At 39.1% G+C, this 23907-nt stretch overlaps 1 protein-coding gene across 2 annotated transcripts in view; it reads right to left on the bottom strand.

Annotated features, from left to right (window-relative positions):
* NELL2 (neural EGFL like 2) overlaps positions 1 to 23907 on the bottom strand; it is a 241650-nt gene that overhangs the window by 134987 nt on the left and 82756 nt on the right. For both annotated transcript variants that reach the window (XM_030548910.1, XM_030548911.1), the window contains exon 10: positions 11441 to 11532. In XM_030548910.1, coding sequence (XP_030404770.1) covers positions 11441 to 11532 — 92 coding nt within the window. The remainder of the gene's footprint in view (positions 1 to 11440; positions 11533 to 23907) is intronic.

The following is a 23907-nucleotide window of genomic DNA, read 5'->3' as shown; positions in this document are numbered from 1 at the left end:
AAGCATTCAGAATTTTTCTTAGAATATAAAGCTGTGTGTGTGGATAGTGCCTAACACATTGCATATACTATTGTTATATAGTTGGTGTTTAATTTAAAATTATTTTCCTAGGACAAAAATGAGGATGAGAAAATAACTCAGAAACCACTGCTCAGTCTTCACTGACTGATCTTCCCAGACTCCATGGCACATAACCAAAATGAAACCTCAACCTGTAACAAACTAAACTACATCTTGAATGATACTGTATATCACACAAAACACTCCAAAACCGCCTAAAAGTGAACACATTTATGTAAGTGTGCGTGCTGAGGATTGGCCTTTATAACAATGTGGTCTATTGCTAAACGTGACTGAAATGTTGCAGAGTTTCTTTATTTTTTCAGATTTGAATGGGAAAATGTGCTTGATTGCAGCAACCAAGAAAAAAAAAGTGATTTTCCATGTTTATGCACAACAAAATCCAGAAGAATAAACTCCCTAAACTGCCCTGCAGGGGTGGCTCTAGACATTTCGCAGCCCCAAGCACGGCAGCATGCCGCAAGGATGCGCTCTGCCGGTCGCCGGTCCTGCCGCTTCGGTGGACCTCCCGCAGGCGTGCCTGTGGAGGGTCCACTGGTTCCGTGGTCCGCTGGTACCACGGCTTTGGTAGATCTCCTGCAGGCGTGCCTGTGGAAGGCCCACTGGTCCCGCAGCTCCACCGAAGCTGCGGGACCAGCAGACCCTCCACAGGCACGTCTGCGGGAGGTCCACTGGAGCCGCCTGCCGCTCTCCCGGCGACTGGCAGAGCACTCCCCCCCCACAGTATGCCACCCTAAGCACGCGCTTGGCATGCTGGGGCCTTGAGCCGCCCCTGCTGCCCTGATAACATCAACACTGGCCTACAAGCAAAAAATCTGCACCTATGCCATCACTCTCAAGTCTCTCTTGAGCAGAGGTCTTTAACTAGATTCTATTATGTGTAGAAATATGTAGGTAATAAAATAGCATCTGCCTATGGGTCCCCATTTTATCTACATATCTGACAGTATGTAGATTTGCTGCTCTCAGATGTCATTCCTAGTGTTGCTTTCCTGGCAGCAATAAGTATTTCAGTGCTTGAGATTCAGAATGTTTATCACCAAAGTTACCATACAACATTTCTAAGAGCACAGGGAGAGACAAGTAAGTGTACCCACTACCGATAGGCAGGTAGAGTCAAGCCAGGTGTGCTGGCTCACTAATAGGACCTCATAATTTCTAACTGCAATAAATACAAGGCAGCACCAGACAGACTTTGATGATTGTTATTTATACAGATTGATCACCAATAGGAATTGTGTTGAAAATAGCAATTCACAGTCCTTAAAACTGTGGGGCAGATTAAGCTATATTTCCAGAATTACTTCAGACCTTATATCTCTAGCGGCTGGTTTTGCACCCTCCCCCAGCCCCTTGATTTCAATGTGACTAGTAGTGAGATAAGGTACTACTCACACGATTAAGTCCATCAGCATGTGTCCCTTCACCTCTAGGCCTAATTTCTAAAATAGATTTATTGACAAATTATAATCACCGGTTCACAAAACTATAGTAAAGTTGCACAGAAAGCAACTCTGGCACAATACCCTGCTGGAGGAGGTGACAGTGAGGTCCAAGGACAGATGCACTTCTTCCAATAGAGGGGAAAAGGGTCTGGTAGATTCAGAGGAAGCACCAGCCATGGCACTGAGGCTGAAGTATTATTATCTGCCACATTTACCTGACATCCACAGCTTTAAGGAGCTGGAGTTGAAAGAGCCTTTGCTCCCATTAGGTTTGACAGCACAGTTTCTTCCAACTCAGACCTTGTGGAATGTATATTATCTTGCTCTGAGATAACATTACAATAAGCAGACAAGTCTTGCCTCTCTTTCCCCCACGAGAAATGCACACACAATTCTTCAGCTCCACCCTGAAGCATGCATTTCCCTAGCCGATAGCAAGCGCCACACCTATGGAAGTAGAGTAGCATTCCACCTCGGTATCTCTTTGTGCACTTTCTACATGTAGATGCACACTGTAGCATTTTGCCCTTAAATTGCATTTCTGCTCTGAAAAGTGAATGAGTTAAAATGATATTGTAAGGCTCAATGTTTAGTGTGTCTGACTCAATATCCAGTATTCTCCATTTACGAGTAGAATGATAGATTACCAAACTGCCAACCCTCTAAACACAACCTGAGTAGTAAATAACTCGATAGTATTCATCACCATACAAATTTTGAACTCGCACCGGCTTAATACCAAATTTCTCCTTCAACTTTCGATAGTACAGGCCTATAGAGTAAGCATCCCACGCTGTTTCGGCATTCTGTGAAGCATCTGGTTTTGTGTCTGGGCAACAACAGATCGGGCCCAAACCACTCGGTCCTTCGGAGCTGTCGGTGTTCAAAACCTCCAAGTCCTCTGAAGAACCATTGCTCAGCTGCTGAAAAATTGACAGTAAGAAACGCATGTAAGGCATCTTTGTACTTTTTCATAACATGATTTTAAAACCTTTTACACTGTGTATCAAAAGATCCCGTCCACGGGCAGCTTTTAAAAACAACAAACAACAACAATTGAAATATGTCTCTGGGCAGGCTTGATCCAAAAGGCTCTAGCCAACTGAGCATCGGTTCCTGCCAAACCACTCCTTTGAACGGTCTTACATACAACGTACCCGTGCCTTGTCTCTGTACAGACCTTCGTTTGATTCGTTTGGGTTCTCCTGGCCAGGGGCCAGAGTCTTAAACAAATCATGGCCCAGTGGTCTGGCCTCGTGTTTCTCCACTGCATTGTTTCTGTGGGTACAGGCATCATTAGCTATCCCTGTCTCCCTGCTCCCATGACCTGTCTCAAACACTGTTTGCCACGACAGCGTGTTTGTTTCTTCAGGGCCCATAGCAGCAACCGTATAATGTCTCTTCATGAGAAGCTTGACAGCCGGTGTTGGCCAGGGCCTTCGAAGTGCAGCCATCTTTAATCATCAGACCCGTTTAAATAGAAGCTCCTCCTTACAACGACAGCCCTAAACTACTGGCAAAGAGTATCATCCGCCATCCCTCCCTGAGCAGAAACAAAGGACAGGATCTCTTGATACACGGTGTAAAAGGTTTTAAAATCATGTTATGAAAAAGTACAAAGATGCCTTTTTCAGCAGCTGAGCGATGGTTCTTCAGAGGACTTGGAGGTTTTGAACACCGACAGCTCCGAAGGACCGAGTGGTTTGGACCCGATCTGTTTTTGCCCAGACACAAAACCAGATGCTTCAAAGAATGCCGAAACAGCGTGGGACGCTTACTCTATAGGCCTGTACTATCGAAAGTTGAAGGAGAAATTCGGTATTAAGCAGGTGTGAGTTCATAACCATAGAACAGCGACACGTGCAATTGTGCGAGCGGCTGTGCAGGGAATCATCAAGCACTGCCTGAGATAAAAACAAAATGAGGATTGTCCTGGGTGCGCCATAGATTCCCCCGATCAGAGGCATCATGCCTGCGTGTACTGGTCTTTAGATGATGTGAATTGTAAAATTAAAGAAATTAGTGGTAGTTTTTGTATGGAGAGTGTATTAAATATCATCATCACACTGGGATATGCATTGCAGTGCCTCTGTTTAACCCAGGAACATTTAGCTCTAGGGGCAGAACTGACAGAGGTGAACAGTGGTGGACAAAGTGACAGAGGCTGAGAACCCCAATAGCGTTTTAGATGAAATCATCAAACCGACAGATAAATGTTTAATGCAAAATGTTGAACATCTTCTTCATTCAGCAAATTACAAAATCTTGCTCAGAAAAAACACTAACAGTTAAAGCGTGTTTTGGGAACACGCACGTAAAAAAGTTAAACACTGGAATAAACTGCCTAGGGAGGTTGTGGAATCTCCATCTCTGGAGATATTTAAGAGTAGGTTAGATAAATGTCTATCAGGGATGGTCTACACAGTATTTGGTCCTGCCATGAGGGCAGGGGACTGGACTCGATGACCTCTTGAGGTCCCTTCCAGTCCTAGAGTCTATGAATCTATGAAAACAGGCCGAGTTGTAAAATAAAATGCCAGTTAAAAATAACTGTGTAAACTGTCAAGTATCAGAGGGGTAGCCGTGTTAGTCTGGATCTGTAAAAGCAGCAAAGAATCCTGTGGCACCTTATAGACTAACAGACGTTTTGGAGCATGTGTAAACTGTTTTTAATGGAGGTCCAGGGATGTGGGGTTTGTCAAAAGGAACAACAACAAAAGATATATGAACGGCCTGTTCCTCTAACAAAGGCCCAACCACCTCATCCAGCCCTGGTGTTTGTGCATGAAGGTTATAGGCTCCCTATGGACCATTGCAAAGCAGCCCCAGAACCCCTCTTAAATCATACCATCTTCCGCTTCGGCTGTACCTTTTCATTTTCCATCCCAAAGGCCCGCTGCATTAGGACTTAATCATAGCCCCTCTGATTTCAACAATGTCTCAGGTCTCTCGTCTACTGTTTCATATTATTTACATCACCTAGGGTTACAGTTTGCATAAAAGTGTTTTATAAAAACAAAACAAAATATATTCTCTAGGGCCTTAGACGGTAATAATCAACAATATTGTAACTATTGCTTTGCAGTCCTTGCTACAATGTATCTTTTAGCTTGTTTTTGTTAATATTTCTGATAGGCCGTAAGATGGGGGGAAATAATACCTCATAAAGTGGAAAAGTGCTTTCAAAAATTAAACACTTGCCCATGCTAAAACATAACAACTTACACAGACAGGCTGCCTACAAAACTGTTTCACTAAAACAGTTATCAACATGCCCCCTAAAACTCAGAACAGCTTTCTTACCCCCATGGCCTGATCTCTGTGGCTCTGGCTTTTTTTAAAAAAAGTTTGTCCTTGGTTTAGATTTTAAAAAACAGTTGAAAAAAAGGGGAATGGTGGGGGGTGGGAGGAGAAAAGAGTGTGTGTGTGTAGAGCAGGGGTGAGGAAGGCTCCATATCTCTGGTAAAAAACAGCTAACTTTTCTTACATAAGCTATTTTTTCTTGTGTTTTTTGTATAAATCCAAACTTTAAAAAGCAATCTTGGGTTGTTGTTTTTTTTAATTAAAACACATATGTAAACTCCCCTCAGTTGCCAGTTTTCATATTCTTACCTAGTTGTTGTTTTGGTACTTTAAAAACACTATTTTTAAAACAGGCTAGTATCTTAAGCCTTTTTAGTTCACTAAACTTCTACAAAATATCCCTAAGAGGGGCCTTGTTTTGTTACAGCTCAGGCAATACTGCTTTTTCACAATAAACTTTACAAAAATATAATGCTTCAAATATATGGGAAGGAAAATACACTTCTCTCTAATCCACTGGATTACAAAATAAGGGGGATATAAACTAGCTGTTACTAAGGTTCTGTGGTTTTCACTCTGGCGTGTTTTCTGCATGCTCTCTTTTTTTAATTAAAACACGCATGTAAACATGTTTAATAAAGGGCTCTGTCTTTATATAGGCTTGTCTTTTAAAGTGTTTATTCCTCTACAAAACTTAATATAACTTTCACTTGTATGTGCTGAAAACCAGGCAAAGAAGCAGCCTTCTTACCTCTGATCTGCTGGTTTACAGAGGCTGTTTTTGCTGACAGCTGCTCTGCTGCAAAAGCCTGCTGTCCTTACTAAAAAATGACCAGTGCTAGCCTGAACCTAGGGAAAAACTTTCATAAACAGGCTTTCTGTCTTTTTAAGCCTGGGTTGTTTCTGCAGACTTGCATGTTATTGAAACACCTATGCCTAAGGGGCTAAATGAAGGTTATGGGTTTTCAGGTAAGCTTGTCTTTTCAACTGTTTATTCCTTTCCAAGCCTTTCACTTCTCTTTGTTAAAAAGCAGGTAAAGAAGCAATCTTCTCTCTAATCCAATGATTAACAAAATAAGGGGTATATAAGCCATCTGTTACTAAAAACCTGGGGTTTTAAATCTGGGGTGCTTCTGCCTGCTCTTTTACATTTTAATGAAACACTTATGCCAAGGGGGCTAAATTAAAAAAAAAAAAGTGTCTTCAGGTAGCCTGTTTTTCAAAGGGGTCTTTTTCTTTTCTAATCCACTACTTCAAAAGGCTGTTTCAAGTGGTTCACACTAAAAACCTTGGCGGGGGCACTTTTTCTTAGTAAGGGTTTTGTGGGTTTAGGTCTGGGGTGCTTCTGCATGCTCTTTTTTTTTTAATTGAAATACCCCTACAAACAAAGGAATGTGTCTTCAGGTAGGTTTGCTATTTCATGTGTTTATTTAATACGTTAAAAAGAGGGGGTTTTAGACATTACTTCAAAAAACATGTTTTAAAATGGTTTATAGTATGTGTTGTTCAACTTTTGTTACATGGTCCTGGTTATTTAGATAAGAGCAGCGCAGGACTTTGCTGCAGCTTCACAGTTTTTACTAAAAAATGAGTAGTGGTAGTCTAAAACCTAGGGGGAAAAACTTTTTTTTGTCACTATACATTACTTTTATAACCCTAGACTGTTTTTGTGCATGCTCTTTTTTTATTAAAACATCTATACCAAAGGACTCTGTCTTCATTTCGGCGTGTCTTTTACCTCTCTTTGTTAAAAAGTGGGGGAAGAAGCAATATTCTTCTCTCTAATCCAGTGGTTTACAAAATAAGGGGAATATAAACTGTCTGTTACTAAAAACCTGGGGTTTTAAGCCTAGGATGCTTCTGCCTGCCCTTTTTTTATTACAACACATACAAAAGGGTTGTGTTTTAGGTTTGTCTTTTCAAGTCATTATCCCTTTGCAAAACTTAATGTGACTTTAACTTGTGTTTGTTAAAAAGCAGGTAAAGAAGCAAACTCCTTCTCTGTGATCTACTGACTCACAGATGCTGTTTTTGCTGACAGCCACTTTGCTGCAAAAGCCTGCTGTCCTTACTAAAAAAATGACCAGTGCTAGCCTAAAACCTAGGGGAAAACTTTCATAAACAGGCTTTCTGTGTTTTTAAGCCTGGGTTGTTTCTGCAGACTTACAGGTTATTGAAACACCTATACCTAAGGGACTAAATGAAGGTATGGGTCTTCAGGTAGGCTTGTCTTTTCAAGTGTTTTATTCCTTTACAAGCTTTTCACCTCTATTTGTTAAAAAGTGGGGAAAGAAACAAACTTCTTCTCTCTGATCCACTGGTTTACAAAATAAGGGGACTATAAACCGTCTGTTACTAAAAACCTGGGGGTTTAAGCCTAGGGTGCTTCTGCCTGCTCTTGTTTTATTACAACACATACAAAAGGGATGTGTTTTAGGTTTGTCTTTTCGAGTCATTATCCCTTTGCAAAACTTAATGTAACTTTAACTTGTGTTTGTTAAAAAGTCTGGGTCAGAAGCAGCCTTCTTATCTCTGATCCACTAACTCACAGAGGCTGCTTTGCTAACAGGCGCTTTGCTTCTTTGTCTTTCTAATCCACTGGCTTACAAAATAAGAGGTTTATAAACTCTTTGTTACTAAAAACCTGGGGTGCTTCTGCCTGCTCTTTTTCACTGAAACACTTACGCCAAGGGAGGTAAATAAAGAAATGTGTCTTCATTTAGGCATGTCTTTTCAAGTGTTTATTCCCTTAAAAGCCTTTCGCCTCTCTTTGTTAAAAAGTAGGGAAAGAAGCAATCTTCTTCTTCTCTCTAATCCACTGGTTTACAAAATAAGGGGACTATAAACGATCTGTTACTAAAAACCTGGGGTTTTAAACCTAGGGTGCTTCTGCATAATTTTTTATTACAACACATACAAAAGGGTTGTGTCTTAGGTTTGTCTTTTCGAGTCATTATCCCTTTGCAAAACTTAATGTAATTTTAACTTGTGTTTGTTAAAAAGTTTGAGAAAGGAGCAGCCTTCTTATCTCTGATCCACTGACTCACAGAGGCTGCTTTGCTAACAGGCGCTTTGCTGCAGCTTCACATTGTTTTTACTAAAAAAAATAACCCCTGTTAGTTTAAAACCTAGGGGAAAACTTTTAAAAATTGTTGGTTACTAAAAGCTTATGGTTTTAACTTTTATAAAAATCCCTCTGCCTGCTCTTTTTCACTGAAACACTTATGCCAAGGGGGTTAAATAAAAAAATGTGTCTTCATTTAGGCATGTCTTTTCAAGTGTTTATATCTTTACAAGACTTCACTTCTCTTTGTTAAAAAGTGGGGGAAGAAGCAATATTCTTCTCTCTAATTCAGTGGTTTACAAAATAAGGGGTATATAAACTGTCTGTTACTAAAACCTGGGGTGCTTCTGCCTGCTCTTTTTTATTACAACACAAATATAAAAGGGATGTATCTTAGGTTTGTCTTTTCAAGTCATTATCCCTTTGCAAAACTTAATGTAGCTTTAGCCTATGTTTGTTAAAAAGCAGGTAAAGAAGCAAACTCCTTCTCTATGATCCACTGACTCACAGAGGCTGCTTCGCTAACAGGAGCTTTGCTGCAGCTTCACATTGTTTTTACTAAAAAAATAACCCCTGTTAGTTTAAAACCTAGGGGGAAAACATTAAAAAATGGTGTGTTACTAAAAGATTATGGATTTAACTTTTATAAAACCCCCTCTGTAAAAGGGCTACATGGCGGGAAAATGCTGGGGGGGTCTGTTTCTTTAGATAAGAATAAAACAGTTAAAAGGGAGGGCAGGGGGGAAAGGAGGGAGTTTGCTCTTGTTTAAAATCTTGGGACTCTAGGATTGGTTCAGGAAAATGAATTCTATTACGCTGCTGCTCTGATTCGGCTGATCCAAAGGCGGTGATAACAAGTCTGAGAGGATCTGAACCAGAAAAGTTGCCTCATTCTACCGAAAGACGTAAACGGTGAGAATTCTCTCTCTCTCTCTGACTCAACCATGTGCTGTCTATCTTTGCCCTTTGCAAAGGGGCTCTCTTTTCCCTTTTCTTGTCTTGTTCTTTCTTTTAACCTACCCTGATTCTGAATGCTTTTCTATTCACTTTTTTACTCTGTGCTAACTAAACAGACTCTGCCTGCTTCTCTCTCTCTCTCATTCTGATTCCACCATGTGCTCTCTATCTTTGCTCTTTGCACTTTTTTCTTGTCCTGTTCTTTCTTTTAATCTCTCTTTTTTTTAACCTACACTGGTATAGGAGAACACTTCAACCTTCCTGGCCACACTATAGCAGATCTTAAGGTGGCCATCCTGCAGCAAAAAAACTTCAGGACCAGACTTCAAAGAGAAACTGCTGAGCTTCAGTTCATCTGCAAATTTGACATCATCAGCTCAGGATTAAACAAAGACTGTGAATGGCTTGCCAACTACAAAACCAGTTTCTCCTCCCTTGGTTTTCACACCTCAACTGCTAGAACAGGGCCTCATCCTCCCTGATTGAACTAACCTCATTATCTCTAGCTTGCTTGCATATATATACCTGCCCCTGGAAATTTCCACTACATGCATCTGACGAAGTAGGTATTCGCCTACGAAAGCTCATGCTCCAAAACCTCTGTTAGTCTATAAGGTGCCACAGGATTCTTTGCTGCTTTTACACTGGTATTGAATAGTTTCAATGCTTTTTTATTCACTTTTTTCCCTGTGCTTACCAAACAGGCTTTGCCTTTGTAAATTCTCTTTTTAAACCTAGTTTTTAATCATTTTAAATGCTTTTTTCTTAGTACCCCTTTATAGTTTTTGGCCATGTGCTTACTAAACAGGTTTTGCTTTAGTAAATTCCCCTTTTAAACCTATTTTTATTGTTTGTAATATTATTTAATAATATTAAAAGCTTTTCTCTTACCCTACACTGGTATTCAATAGTTTAAATGCATTTTTATTCACTTTTTTACTATGTGCTTACCAATCAGGTTTTGCCTTTCCCCTTTTAAATCTAGTTTTCAATATTATTTAACTCTTTTCTTAAACTAACCCTTTAAAAACAAATATTTCCTTTTTTCTTTAAGTTCTATCTTTCTATGCTTGAATAACCTGCCTTTACCAGCCTCTCTTCTTACTCAATCACATCCAATAACCTTTCTTTCCTTTTTTCTCTAAACTTTACTAAAACTTTCTTTTTTCATCTTTACACTCTCTCACTCTCCTTTCAACCTTTTTCTCTTCATGTAACCAAGGAAAAACACACACAACACATCCTCTATTCAAACACATACACACATACATTTTTTCAAAATGGCTGTCGGCGCAACACTTTGGCGCCAACGTCATTTTGTCTCTCTCTTTTTGATTCCACCATGTGCTGTCTATCTTCGCCCTTTGCAAAAGGGGCTCTCTTTTTTTTCTTAACCTACACTGGTATTGAATAATTTCAATGCTTTTTTATTCACTTTTTTTACCCTGTGCTTACCAAACAGGCTCTGCCGTAGTAAATTCCCTTTTTAAACCTAGTTTTTAATGTTTTTAAATGCTTTTTTCTTAACCTACATTGGTATTGAATAGTTTCAATGCTTTTTTATCCTGTGCTTACAAAATAGGTTTTGCCTTAGTAAATTCCCTTTATAAACCTAGTTTTCAATATTATTTAACTTTTTTCTTAACCCACCCTGATATTTAATACACCTTTTACATTTATCTCAAATTTTTCTATTCTTTACCATCATCTCTCCTTACTCAAACTCACCAAAAATCTCTCTTCTTTCAAACTAACTCTTTAAAAACAAAAATCTTTCTATTCCTTCATAACCTGCCTTTACCAGCCTCTTTTCTTCAATAACTTACCTCTCTTCTTTCAAATTTCCTTTTTTTCCTCTAAACCTTACTCAAACTCTCTTTTTTTCCTCTTTACACTCTCTCATACTCTTCTTTCAACCTTTTTCTCTCCATTTACCCAAGCACCAACATACACAACACCTCCCCTAGTCAAACACATACACACACACAGATTTTTTCAAAATGGCCAATGGCGCCACACTTTGGTGCCAACGGAAACAGGGCTTGGGAAGGCGGGACATAAGCCCTAAAAGGGAGGGGAAACCATCACCACACAAATTTTGACAGAATACTATCGAGTTCTTTAGTACTAACCTGAGATTTGACAGTCAAGTTACATTCTTTCCTTCTCATACATCACTGCCAGCAAGAAATATCCTGTGGGTCAAATTCTGCTCTCATTTACATTTGTGTAACCCCCCTGTAGCTGAGCACATAATCTGGAGAAAATAGGGCTGCACAGATATAAAAGAGAGCATAATGTGGCTTGCAGGATATTTATTACTGATGATAGTGTATAAGAAATAAAAAAAGAACCCAGCTCAATTGTGAGATCCTAGGTTGAATTTTCAGGGTTGGCAATTAGAAAAAATATTGATTTGTAAAATTTGATGTGGAAATCAGCTGGACACAGTAACCATGGAAACCCCTGGATGCTCTTTTAAAAGTCACTTTTCACAGTAGATACATACACATTTTTATTCATCAGGACCTTATAAGACATTTTAAACAGATTTATTGAAAGAAAAGTGTCCCATCAATGGTGTTCTTACCTTGCACTCAAAAAGAACACAGTCCCCTGAATTTGAATACACAGTTTCTCTCTGTCCTTCGAAATAGGTTCTGCCTTCAAATACGCACACCGCTATAGGATAAAACAAAAAAACAATTTGGGTAAGAAAGTTTTCAGCACTCTGGCTATAAAATTTGTTTATTTTCTTAAAGCCAAGTATATTTCAAAATTAAGTGATCAATTCAACAACAAATATGTTCCATTCCAGGACACAGGAGTTTGGAGAAGAGCAAAAAAGAACCGAAGAGGAGAGCCAAGAGAGGAGAAGGCCTCAAAAGCTAAGGAAGGAGAAGGTGTCAAGAAAAAACAGAGCATGGGAAGCTTGCGAAAGAACAGAGGACAAAATAGAGGCTGCAAGTCTTGGCTAGGAACAAATCACTAATAAACATAGGAAGAGCAGTTTCAGCTAAGTGCAGAAGGTGGAAATCAGGCTGGAGGGGATTTAGTGGAAGGCAAGTCAAGGTAGACAGTCTGAAGTGCCCATCTGAAGAGCTTATACATGAAAAAGAGAAGGATGATAGGATAGCAGTGAGACAGTTGGATGGAAAGTCAGTTTCTTGAGGATGGGGATGCGACTGCATGATGGGTAATCACTGAAGTTGAATATGTTATCATAGTGTTTTGATGTTTAACTGCTTCAGGTAGGTATTTAAAAGTTCAGTTGTAGTACCTAAATTATCCTGATTATTCATTTTTATCTTTAAATTATATTTTATAATTTAAGAGCATATCTTCATTGCACGTGATTTACTTGCACTGCAAGCAGAATGCGGCCTACAATTCTCAAATAGTATAGATATATGCCAGCCATATATTGTGAGCTTTACTGCATCACACGGAAACAGGCTTGCATCAGATTGCTCACTGACTATATTTTTAGCATTTAAAATTTTATGTAAAATATTTTCACATAATTTTTTTCCTTTTAAAAGGAGATAGCTATTGCAGTTATTATGTGGAAAAGTATAAAGACTGAATAATGAAAATGCCAGAAGCAGAAAATCTGATATGTTTGTGTTGCTTGGGACACTGTTAGAACTTAAACGAAAATAGTCAGACTGGAACAGATAAAGCCTTTAATATTCTAGATTAAATGAGAAAAGTCTAATTTACTAATCGATGCAAAAAACAAGAGCTCCAGACATCACTGAGATGATTTAAATCAGTTGTACTAGAATTCATTTACAGATGGAATTATCTATCCCATTTAAATGGATTTTACAATTTATGGGCAAATCTGAAAATACATGATTTTCCATTTCACTACCATTATTATTACTATCATTATAATGTTTAATTTCTCCTTTGCTCTTTTCACTATCAGATTATAAACATTTTTGCAAATTTTGTATTTATAATTTTGGAAAGTTACCAACCAATTTTACATTTGTATGTTGGTGGGGGGAGGGAACATGGGAAAGCAGACTAAAACAACTTTTATTTTAATTTAATTACTGACATTTCACCTTCACTTTTTAAAGTACAGGCTGCATTTATCCAAGTGAAACTCACCTACAGATACCAAATGCAGTCCTTTAAGGGCTCCTTTGCAAACTGTGTACCTTAACTAGTAATCCTCTACAAGGTATTCCATTCAGTATTCCAACAAAACGAACCCAAGTCTTACTTGGCTTTGTAAGTAGGGAAAGGCAAAAGATTGATAAAAATAAAAACTAGTCCTAACATTCATGCAAAACTTGACCCAAACCAATTGGTCAAGTTCACAACTCAGCTCCTACTTTTTGGTGGCATGATCTAAATCTGCTGCTGCTGAGTGTAACTTCCAAGAAGTTCCCCCAAATCTTGGGAGTGATGCACATTGGGGGGGGGCATATCTTTAACAAGGAAGTTGGGAAATTCAAAAGGAATAGCAGAGAGCCCTGTACTGCTGCCTGTTGATAGTACAAGAAGGAAGGCAGTAGAGCAACAACTGCAATCTGAGTGAAGGTACAAAACCTCCCCCCAACAGTGCAAAGGATAGATGCAGAGCCTCATGGAGATGGGGGGCTGCCCTGTAATGACTCTTGACACTGGAAGGAAGGCTGTGGATCCCCAGTGAAGATATCTATAGATGGGTGAAGGGCAAAGTGCATTTCCACAGAGAATGTTGTTGCGTCTGCTATAGGGAAATGAGAAGGCAGGAACGGAGCAAGGGTGTCATGGTGCGGAGTCCCTTCAGAACATATATTTATCTCAGTTAACTTTGTGTATGTTGCAAACACACAGATGCTTTTCCAAAGTGAATCAAGCCTTTTTACATTCGCCAAGGACTAAGTTTAAGGTGAGTAATGGGGCACAAATACATATTTATGGGACTGTTCTAAACTTACAGATTTGCGGAACACCATAACTAGATGGCAAAAATAATAGTAGCATTGTTGGATGAAATCAATTTTTTTTTTGCTTATTTACTCATAGGTTAATTGATGATTAGTTGAGAGAAAGGGAGAGGGATACTGAGAGCTTTCCTAATGGCTAAGAGATTAATTCTAATTAAATTCAAGTCTACCCATCTTACATATTCATGTATGAAGGAGGCAAGATCAGCATCATGAATGCCTTATTAAGTGCTAGTATCATAGGACACAGGATGTGAATGAACAGAGTTCTCCTTGTGATTCCATTGATCGTGCTAGGATCCCAGAGGTGTTCCATATATTTATGTGGTATGTCTGCTAGTGTCCGGGGAATAGCCTGATTCAATTTTTTTTAATTATTGATTTAATTTTTTAAAAATAACCAAGGCATATTAGAATAAGGTGTGAGAGAGCCATTTAGGCGCCTGATCCAAAGCCCACTGAAATGGATAAAAGTTTCCCATTAGCTTCAGTGGGTTCTGAATTAGGCCTTAAATCATCTAATCCATCTCTTTGACAATGCAGAATTGTTACATACAGAATATTTTACAATGCTTTGTCCAGTCCTCTTTAAATGACTTGCTTGAGGGTGCTTCCAGCATTTCTTAGTGGAATAATCTTCCCTATCTAATAGAGTTTACTGTGAGGTAGTTGCCTTGCTTTTCATCTTAAATGTCCCTTTTCTTAATGCCATCCCATCCCACAAATATTTAGATTCCTTACAACCCCAAATAATTTCTCTCCATCTGTGGTGTGTGTTCCATGTAAATACTTAAAACAGTTTAAAAATAGAACAAAATACCATTTCGCCCACTTCTACACAAAGGTGTATCTAAGAACAATCCCTCAAAGGCAACTCAGAAACAAGCACACACATTGTACCAGTCCATTAAACAGGTCTAGAGTGTGTAAACCATATGCACTATATTGCATTTTGGGTGCTATATAATCTAAATTATAATTATTTTATTTTTACATATTATATACTTATCCCCAAGACCATATTATAGGGCTTGCTCCAGGCCTTCCAAAGTCAGAGCGTGAAATCCTAGCCCCACTGATGTCAATAGCAAAACTCCCATTGGCTTCAGTAGGACCAGGATCATCCCACAGGATTTTGACTATTCCCATAGAAACAGAATTGAGCTCACAACATCCACATGTAAGTCTCCTCACTTTTGTGCTATTAAAATCTCAAGCTTGATGTTGGATTAGCATACATTTATAAGAAATTTCATAGTTGTGTTACTGATCCATCAAACATATGAATATATGAAATATATTAAAGAAAGGGTGAGTGCCCTTTGTATGTATAAGTACATTAATGTTAATTAGAAATTATTAAAAGAATGTCATTGTAAAGGCTTTCTAAATTTTTTTATTTATAGATGAATGCACTTCATCGCGGAAGACTGAAAATTGAAATCTCATCATTTAAACTTCTTTTGTTGCATTGCAAACTTAAAATAACTGATTTTTATGTACTTTCTTTTCTGTTGAAATACAGCAGTCGAAATGTCAAAGAACTAATTAGAACTACATAAGACATTTCCAAAGAAGTGTCATAGGATTAATTTTAAAAAATATGTAATAGGTGTTAAAATCTGCTAATGGCTGTTTAATGTATGTGTCCATTTATATTAATAATAAATTTTTAATTTAACTTTCACACTAAGAAATATGATCTTGAGTGTTAATTAAAGATAATATGGAATTGAAAATTAATCACATCAATTTCTAACATTTTCTTTTGTGTTAATAATAGCCAAGCGAACATTTATTTTAGGATAATAATTTGATATAACATATAATTTCAAAATATTGCGCGCTTACTGAGCCATCACATATCTGAATGACAATCACTGTCAAGGAAACATACCCAAAGACATATGCTCCAAAGCCTAATGTTCATATTCAGAGTATGTAGGAGGTTCATTTTCAGCACAGTACACAAGGAGTTATCTGTAAAAAATTCCTCACATTGACATTAGTGGGGGTGGCACAGCTAATGTCTCACTCACTACATTCAAAAAGAACATATATCGTAGGTTTCCTTTGAAATCTGCTGAATACTAACATTTTTTATTGTAACATTGGTTTCCTCAATTTCCATATGGGTAAAATACAAAAAGTAAAAGCATATTTCATGGACTCATGCAAACTTCTGACTGCTAGAAGCTGAGTGACACAGGATGGATCACTCGATAAATTGCCTTTTCTGTTCACTCCCTCTAAAGCATCTAGCACTGGTATCAGATACTGGGCTAGATGGACTATTGGTCTGATCCACTATGGCCATTCTTATGTCTAGAGTTGAAAGAATGCCTGTAGAGCTCATTATATTCCCTTTCCTTCCACCTTAATGGTCTATGAAAGAGAAAGATAAGGATCAGGTGAGAGAAAAGAGGGGATTTGGGGAATAAGGGGAAGATTATGAAAAAGGGGATATTGTGGTTAACATTCTCCCTCCCCCTGGTAGTTAAAAATCATGTGAGGGATTCTGTGCAGAGAGGTGGGGTTTGTTGGATGAAATGTTGGACCCTCAAGGTTCTTTGGTCATTGGGAGTGAGTTGTCACATGAAATGTTGAGGCACAAAAGGTTCCACAATATTTGGACAGTTCCCTTCAGTAAGAACTAGGGAGATCAGACAACAAATGTGAAAAATCAGGATGCGGGTGGCAAGGTAATAGGCACCTATATAAGACAAAGCCCCAAATATTAGGACTGTCCCTATAATATTGGGACATCTGGTCACCCTAATGAGAACATACACCTGAGGAGGAAGAAGGTGACGAAGTTCTTGCGCAGAGCACCAGCACCTAGATTCCTGTTTCTCTCATCCAAGCTAATCCAGCCAACAGGGCTTCCACAGCAACAACTCACATGCACTTCAGAGGTACCAGTTCTACTGTCTCAGTGCCACTTTGTCAAGGCTGATATCAGAGACATTGGCGACTATGCAAATTTGCCAGTGAATAGTCTTCTCTCCCACCCCCTTCACAAAAGCTTTCATCTCCTTCCCTTTCTTCCTCCTATCAGTCCTCTTCCTCTATCCTTTGGCTGGCCACCCAGGAGCCCAAAAGACGCAGCGTTCTGGGTGTGTCAGGAGTGACACAACGGGGTACATTCTTGCTAGTTTGTCATTATATTTAATAGCAGCAAAGAGTCCTGTGGCGCCTTATAGACTAACAGGCGTATTGGCACATGAGCTTTCATGGGTGAATACCCACTTCGTCGGATGCATTATGCTCCAATATGTCTGTTAGTCTATATGGTGCCACAGGACTCTTTGCTGCTTTTACAGATCCAGACTAACATGGCTACCCCTCTGATACTTGGTTATATTTAATGAAATCCCAAAGGTTTTTCCCCTTAGGTGAACATTGTCAACACTCAGAAAAATGTGATGGTGCCAGACTTCCCACTCTCCACTTTCCTCAGAAGGCACTTGGACCCTACTTCCTTGTCAATGAAGTGTCACAGCATGTTTTTCATTCTTCCTGCCAGCAGATGTCACAAGCTTGTAGGTGTCCCATGATGATGGGGACTTAGGCTGACCAGATGTCCTGATTTTAAGGGATAGTCCTGATTTTGGGGTCTTTTTCTTATATAGGTTCCTATTACCCTCCACCCCCATATTTGCTGTCTGGTCACACTACGCAGACTATGTATTTCTATTTAGCTTAGGAAGTCCAAGAACTTGACCACCTGGACTATAATTCTGTAACTGCAAAGTCCAGTGAAAATTTAACTTCTACCTGGCTAAACACTTCCCAGAAGGGGATGAGTGATTAGTTTGTCACTGGTAACTCTTTGGACCATATCACAGTTCATCTTCTAAACTCCTCCTAGTCCAAGGGACTATTGTATCACAGTCAGTAAATTACCTGATGGCTGATTGTTCTGGGACTTGATAGCTATTGTCTGTGTAGGGTTCCATCTGTCATTGCATGAGATTCTATCACAGATGGAATCCCACACATACAATAGCTATCAAGTCCCAGAATAATTACACCACAGATTAATTTGTCCCACTGTTTCACAGCATTAACCACCTCCTCTCCCCACCAACCTCCCCAAGGCTTTACCTAAAACAAAACTACTTCAAGCACAGCTTTCTAGAAAGGCAGAAGAGCATGGAATCTATGAAGTCTATTAAGGATTCCTCATTTCTGTTTCTACCTCTTACCAGATTATATTCAGTATGCTATTGATAGTTCATTGTCAAGCCATCATCTGTCCTCCATAATACCTTTTCCCTCCTACTGACCTCAAGATAATGCTATCCCTTCATGTGCCTTTTAGCATACTGTTCTTTTGTAACAAAATAAGAAATCCAACTAACTCTTGCTACCTTTGCTATCCAGGTCACTTACTTATTGCTGTGAGGTATGTGCATACATTTCCCTGTGGTGCCTGAGCTAATTCTGTTTCAAATTTATCACCAAGTGACAGAGGACAATTCAGGATGTCAGTGAACTGTTCCATCCATCTTATTGAATCATCATCCTAGTCAGCTGATGAGAAACAAAACTGATTTGAAAATTTGAAAAAGATTTCAATAATTTTGACATATACTTTAAATCTTGGAATCTTCCTACCTGCCACATCTTCTGTTTGCCACAAAATTTTGTCTGGCTCTTCTCTGCCAATGTTATGACTTCCTCTTTGGCCTCTTCTTGGTGACACTCTCCACTGTGCAGTCTCCCTGCACAAGATTTATGCATAAAGTCCAACTACATAAGTCCAACTTAAACCCTGTTTGGAGGACTTAAATGGTACCTACCCCTTGTGCTGGCCTTTATCCCTGGGGATTTATACAGGGGTCTATTTCATCCTTTGTGAGTTTCTATCTATCTAATGCCAAGTCACTATTAAGTTAATGTTCTCTTCCTTCTCTCATTTATCTTTTGATTGTTTCACACAGGCTCTTCTTTGCTTGCTTCCTGAGTATATGATGCTTTGTCAGAGTAGCTAGTGAATCATGAACTTTTTCCATTGTTATTCTATGCCAGTTCCTTCAACAACTTAAAGTGATTCTAGATTTCAAGATGGAAAATTTGCTGCTAGCTCTTTGAGTTAATCATTGCTGAACAACAGTGAAAGTAGGCTTCAGCAACTTCAGTAGAGAAAATCTGATTTGAAATTTCCTACGGTTCAGAAATTAAATACTATTTATATCTTGCTTCTGATTAGTTGCAAAAACAGGAGAGACTTTCTCCATTATTTTGAAAATGCAAAGTGGTTAGTCTAGAGTATTTTTATGATCACCTGTAAGTATCTGCAATGTGAGCCATATCTAATAATGCTAATAGGCAGCTTAGTCATGCTGATGATGAGTCAATCTAAAATACTACAGATATCATAACACAAATGTTTCTTATATTCTCATGATCCTTCCCTACTATGGGAAAATTAAATAATTTATCTTGCCCACCTGTTCCGAAGAGGAAGTCTCCTAAGCCATTCCTCTTACCCCCAAACTGAAGGCTCATCTAAGTATTCTTTGTGTCATCTTTCACAAACCGAAAAGCAATTACATCATTATCTGTAAAGGAGATGCTTGCAGAAATGTCAACTGGGCTGGCAGCCTAGAAAGTACTGTTGCAGCCAGCACTGTGGAGATGGATCTAACAGATGAAGTAAACTTTTACATTGGACAGCAGGAGAGAGAGTTTGGAAGAGAGAGTTTGCAATTGTAAGAAACCAATTTGGAGATCACATGAAGTAAAATGAATGTGTGGCTGCCCATAGTTAAACAGAGATCCAGGCTCTCAATGATAGAAGAGTAGTGGCTAATGGTACCTGACTAATCAGATAGAAGTATAGCCAGCACGAGGCAGAGGCAGAGCCAGATCACATTCCAGCAATACAGTGAGTCTATCTATGGTACTTATATAGCACCAACCACCATAGTATCTCTCTGCCACAGATTCCACAGCCAAATATGCACAGTGGAGTTGAAAGGACAATAAGTTAGAATCCACTAATATGGCAAAGTTAATTTATGTCAACAAATAAGTCTCTTCTGGAACAGGATAAAAAGATCTTAAAAATAAAAGTAAGCCACGAAACACGTAAATACTTATAGCCTCTGTTTCAGTTAAAACATATTTTATTGAGACATCTCACAACAGTATGAAAAGTCAACAGGAATATACATGTCTCTCCAGCAAAGGGGAATAATTTTCATGAAAGCCTCCAAAGAAGCCTTTGGTGAAGGTGTGACAGAAGTAACAACAGTTGTGCTATGGTAACCCACAGTAACAGTTATACTGTTATCTTAATTCAACACGATCATACGTAGGAGATTGAAAAGGATTCCTCCCACCACTTCACACACACAGTGGCACTTCAATCTGTCAATCTGAGTAAATTGGGACAGCTCACCACAAGAAACTATTCCAATATTCTCATACAAAAAACTGGGTATGTGTATGAGGTTTACAGCAATAGGAAAGGGGAAATATTGGCTTTTGAAAATGTTTGCACTATGTATTGTGGCACACTTTGTGTATCCAGCATCAATTCACACTGAGAAATCACAGTACACTAACTCATTGTCTTTTTCATTTCCTAAAAGCCTGATTCTGTAACCTTTATTCACAAAGAGTAGCAGTTACTAGATAGTGGGGAAATTTATAAAATGTTCCATTTTTTCCCCTGAAAATTATGTTCTCAATGAAAAACCAAAAAGGAAAAAAATGCCATTCAAAATTAGTTAACAGAAAAAAAAGAGCTGACTTTTGGTTTTTTGCATTACCAAATATGTAAATAAAATTTTAATCAAAATAAAATTTTTCTTTATTCATTTTTATTTTAGCCAAAAAGCCCCCTTTTTTAAACAAAAAGTTGTGACAAAACATACTTTCATCATTGCTTGCACAATTAATCCCAATGGGGATCTCTCAAATAAATGCTATTCAACATGAGCAAGAATGGCCTGCAATGATTAAAATGTTTGAGGAAACTATCATATCCTCTTCTGCGTTTTGTATAGCACCAAGAATACTGTCAGCATTCAACAAATAATAAACCCCAAAATTATATATGCTCCTCATATCTGTTGATAAGGCAGCACTGGCTCCTAAATGTTGCTTTTGCAGAAGAAAACATTATCTTTACATAGGGAATTTGGAGAAAGCATTTATCCTTTTCCATAGAGACTGCCCAGTTTGGCCGATGTACATAGCAGAGGGGCATTCCTGGCATATGATGGCGTATATTACATTGGTGGACGTGTAGGTGAATGAACCAGTGATGGTGTGGCTGATCTGGTTAGGTCCTGTGATGGTGTCGCTGGTGTAGATATGTGGACAGAGTTGGCATCCACCAATGTAATATACGCCATCATATGCTAGCAATGTCCCTCTGCTATGTATATCGGCCAAACTGGACAGTCTCTATGGAAAAGGATAAATGGACACAAATCGGATATTAGGAATGGCGATATACAAAAACCTGTAGGAGAACACTTCAACCTCCCTGGCCACACTATAGCAGACCTTAAGGTGGCCATCCTGCAGCAAAAAAACTTCAGGACCAGACTTCAAAGAGAAACTGCTGAGCTTCAGTTCATCTGCAAATTTGACACCATCAGCTCAGGATTAAACAAAGACTGTGAATGGCTTGCCAACTACAAAACCAGTTTCTCCTCCCTTGGTTTTCACACCTCAACTGCTAGAACAGGGCCTCATCCTCCCTGATTGAACTAACCTCATTATCTCTAGCTTGCTTGCATATATATACCTGCCCCTGGAAATTTCCACTACATGCATCTGACGAAGTCGGTATTCACCCATGAAAGCTTTTCCCCCATACATCTGTTAGTCTATAAGGTGGCACATGATTCTTTGCTGCTTTTACATATCCAGACTAACATGGCTACCCCATGATACTTAATCACAATAATCCTTTTTCATTTGCAATGGTAGGATATTTCAGTGGGCAATGCCTTATAGTCCCTGATACTGCAAACAATTACACATGTGCACCTTATCTACATTAGTATTCCCATTGGGTTCAATGAGATCATTCACATATGTAAAGTTGAGCCTGTGTGCATTATAACTGGGTTTATAGTGTATGCTTGTCCATGGGAGAGTGGCACTATTTTTTTCTTACTGATGTATGACAGCCAGCTTATTATTTCCCCCAAGAAATATATTTGTGCCCTCTTTTTCTCACTCTGAACTGCCTTTCTACAGCAGTCGAGATACACAAAGCATATTTTAACTGTGATCTATTAATGTTAATCCTGCAGAAGACAGAAAGTACAATTTTCCAACCCCAACGTTGAATATGTGAGTTGATGATTTTTATTCAGTGCAAGCGTCCATATTAGTTCATGGCTTTTGTTGCATTTTTACAAAACCTTAGGTGTGCGCCAAGGATGTATTCTGACTGGCACTATTTTGTCAAGCTATCAGTGTATATTAGAATTTGCTGCACCACACAGTGGAATCAAGGTTGGAAAAAAAAAAAGTGTTCATCAACCAAGTCTACACTGACGATCCTGCCTTGCTTGTGGAGAAGTCAGAGAATTTCAGTCCCCACCCTCCAAGCTCTCCCAGTTACAACCCACATTATGGGGTTGAATGTCTCATGGCAGAAGATCAAGGTCTAGAACTTTGGAGCTGAGCCACCATAACTTCCAGTGCAGGTGGGATTGAGTATCATGCAGAGTGCTGACAAGTTCATCTACCTAGGCTGCAAGCAGATTCCAATGGTCACAGCAAACCAGATGTTCCTTGATGAGTATGTCTCACTACCTCCTGCGTGAAGTCCATGTCCCACTTATGGAGGCAAAAATGTCTTTGTGCTGAAACAGAGTTCAGAATCTATCAAAGCTGTTTACTACCTATATTACTATATAGGTCAGAAACCTGGACCCTCTTACAGGCAGATTAGGAGCAGCTAGAGGTATTCCATATGCACAGTCTGCAACAAATCCTGAACATAAAGTAAATATTTGTCAATCTCTCAGAGATCTGCCCTTGCTTCAATCAATCATTATATTAAAAAGCAGCATTGCATGCTCTTCAGTCATGTCAAGATGGAAAAAATACCACAGAGCACTGCTCTCAAACTCTCCATCAATGTGCAAGGGGGTGCATGTCCTGATCCTACCTGGCACCATCCTAGGTGCCACCCAAGAGATTAATGGATTCACAAGATTGAGCCAAACCTGGGAACTTCACTACATAATGCCTGGTGTGACACCATCAAACCTGGTTACTCTGGCTGGTGAAACACTTCTCAATCGACTATGCGTGTTTGATGATAATGATTATAGTACAGTACTAAACTATAAAGACTGACAAATTGGCTATTGTTTCCCTAAACTACAGTAAAGCCATAGGAGTAAATATCTGAAAGACAGGTTGTGAAGAAGGGAAAGTTTTTGGTGGTAGAAACAGCCCTTGCTAGTTACCGATCATGGACCAATCTTAAGCTTTAGAACTCAGAACCTGCTAACTGGAACTGTGTACACAGACAGCTGTGAAAGCAGTCCAAGAGAAAGAAATTTAACTGGACTATGTCTCACTAGTTCCTTTGGCTCTCCTGTTTCTCTGTATCCACCTGTTCTCTTTCTATAATCTAATACTAAGATTATAAGCTCTCTGGAGCAGAGACCGTCCTTTAGTACTGTGTTTGTACAGTACCTAGCACAATAGGGTGTGTGACAGAGTGCTGTCCTTGAGCACAAACCCTGGTGGCCTAGCATGGCCTCCATGTACACAGCTCTCAGTTCCTTCTGGGTGGTTGCAACCATTTACTCAGACCTGAGTACTGAGAACAAGATACCCCCTTTATAGGGTCTCATTTATTAATCTCTTTACAGAATACAAAACCCCTTCCCATTAGCCCCTAAGTCCAACCCTTCTTCTAATGCAAACAAGCATCTGCCCCCAAGTTCAGGAGTCTCCAACACTCCTCTTGGAGCTGGGTTATAATTCAAACAGTCTCACTTTCCTTAAATCAGGAGTCCACAGCCCTCCTCCTGGAGCTGGATTATAATTCAGGCCAGGTGCAGTCCTCCATTAACTTCTCTCAAACTGACTCCTTTTACTCAGTCCTTTCACCTGT

The sequence above is a fragment of the Gopherus evgoodei genome, chromosome 1 (genome assembly GCF_007399415.2).
Source record: "Gopherus evgoodei ecotype Sinaloan lineage chromosome 1, rGopEvg1_v1.p, whole genome shotgun sequence".
In the NCBI taxonomy this organism is placed as follows: Eukaryota; Metazoa; Chordata; order Testudines; family Testudinidae; genus Gopherus; species Gopherus evgoodei.
This window is presented reverse-complemented; position numbering and strand designations above follow the sequence as displayed.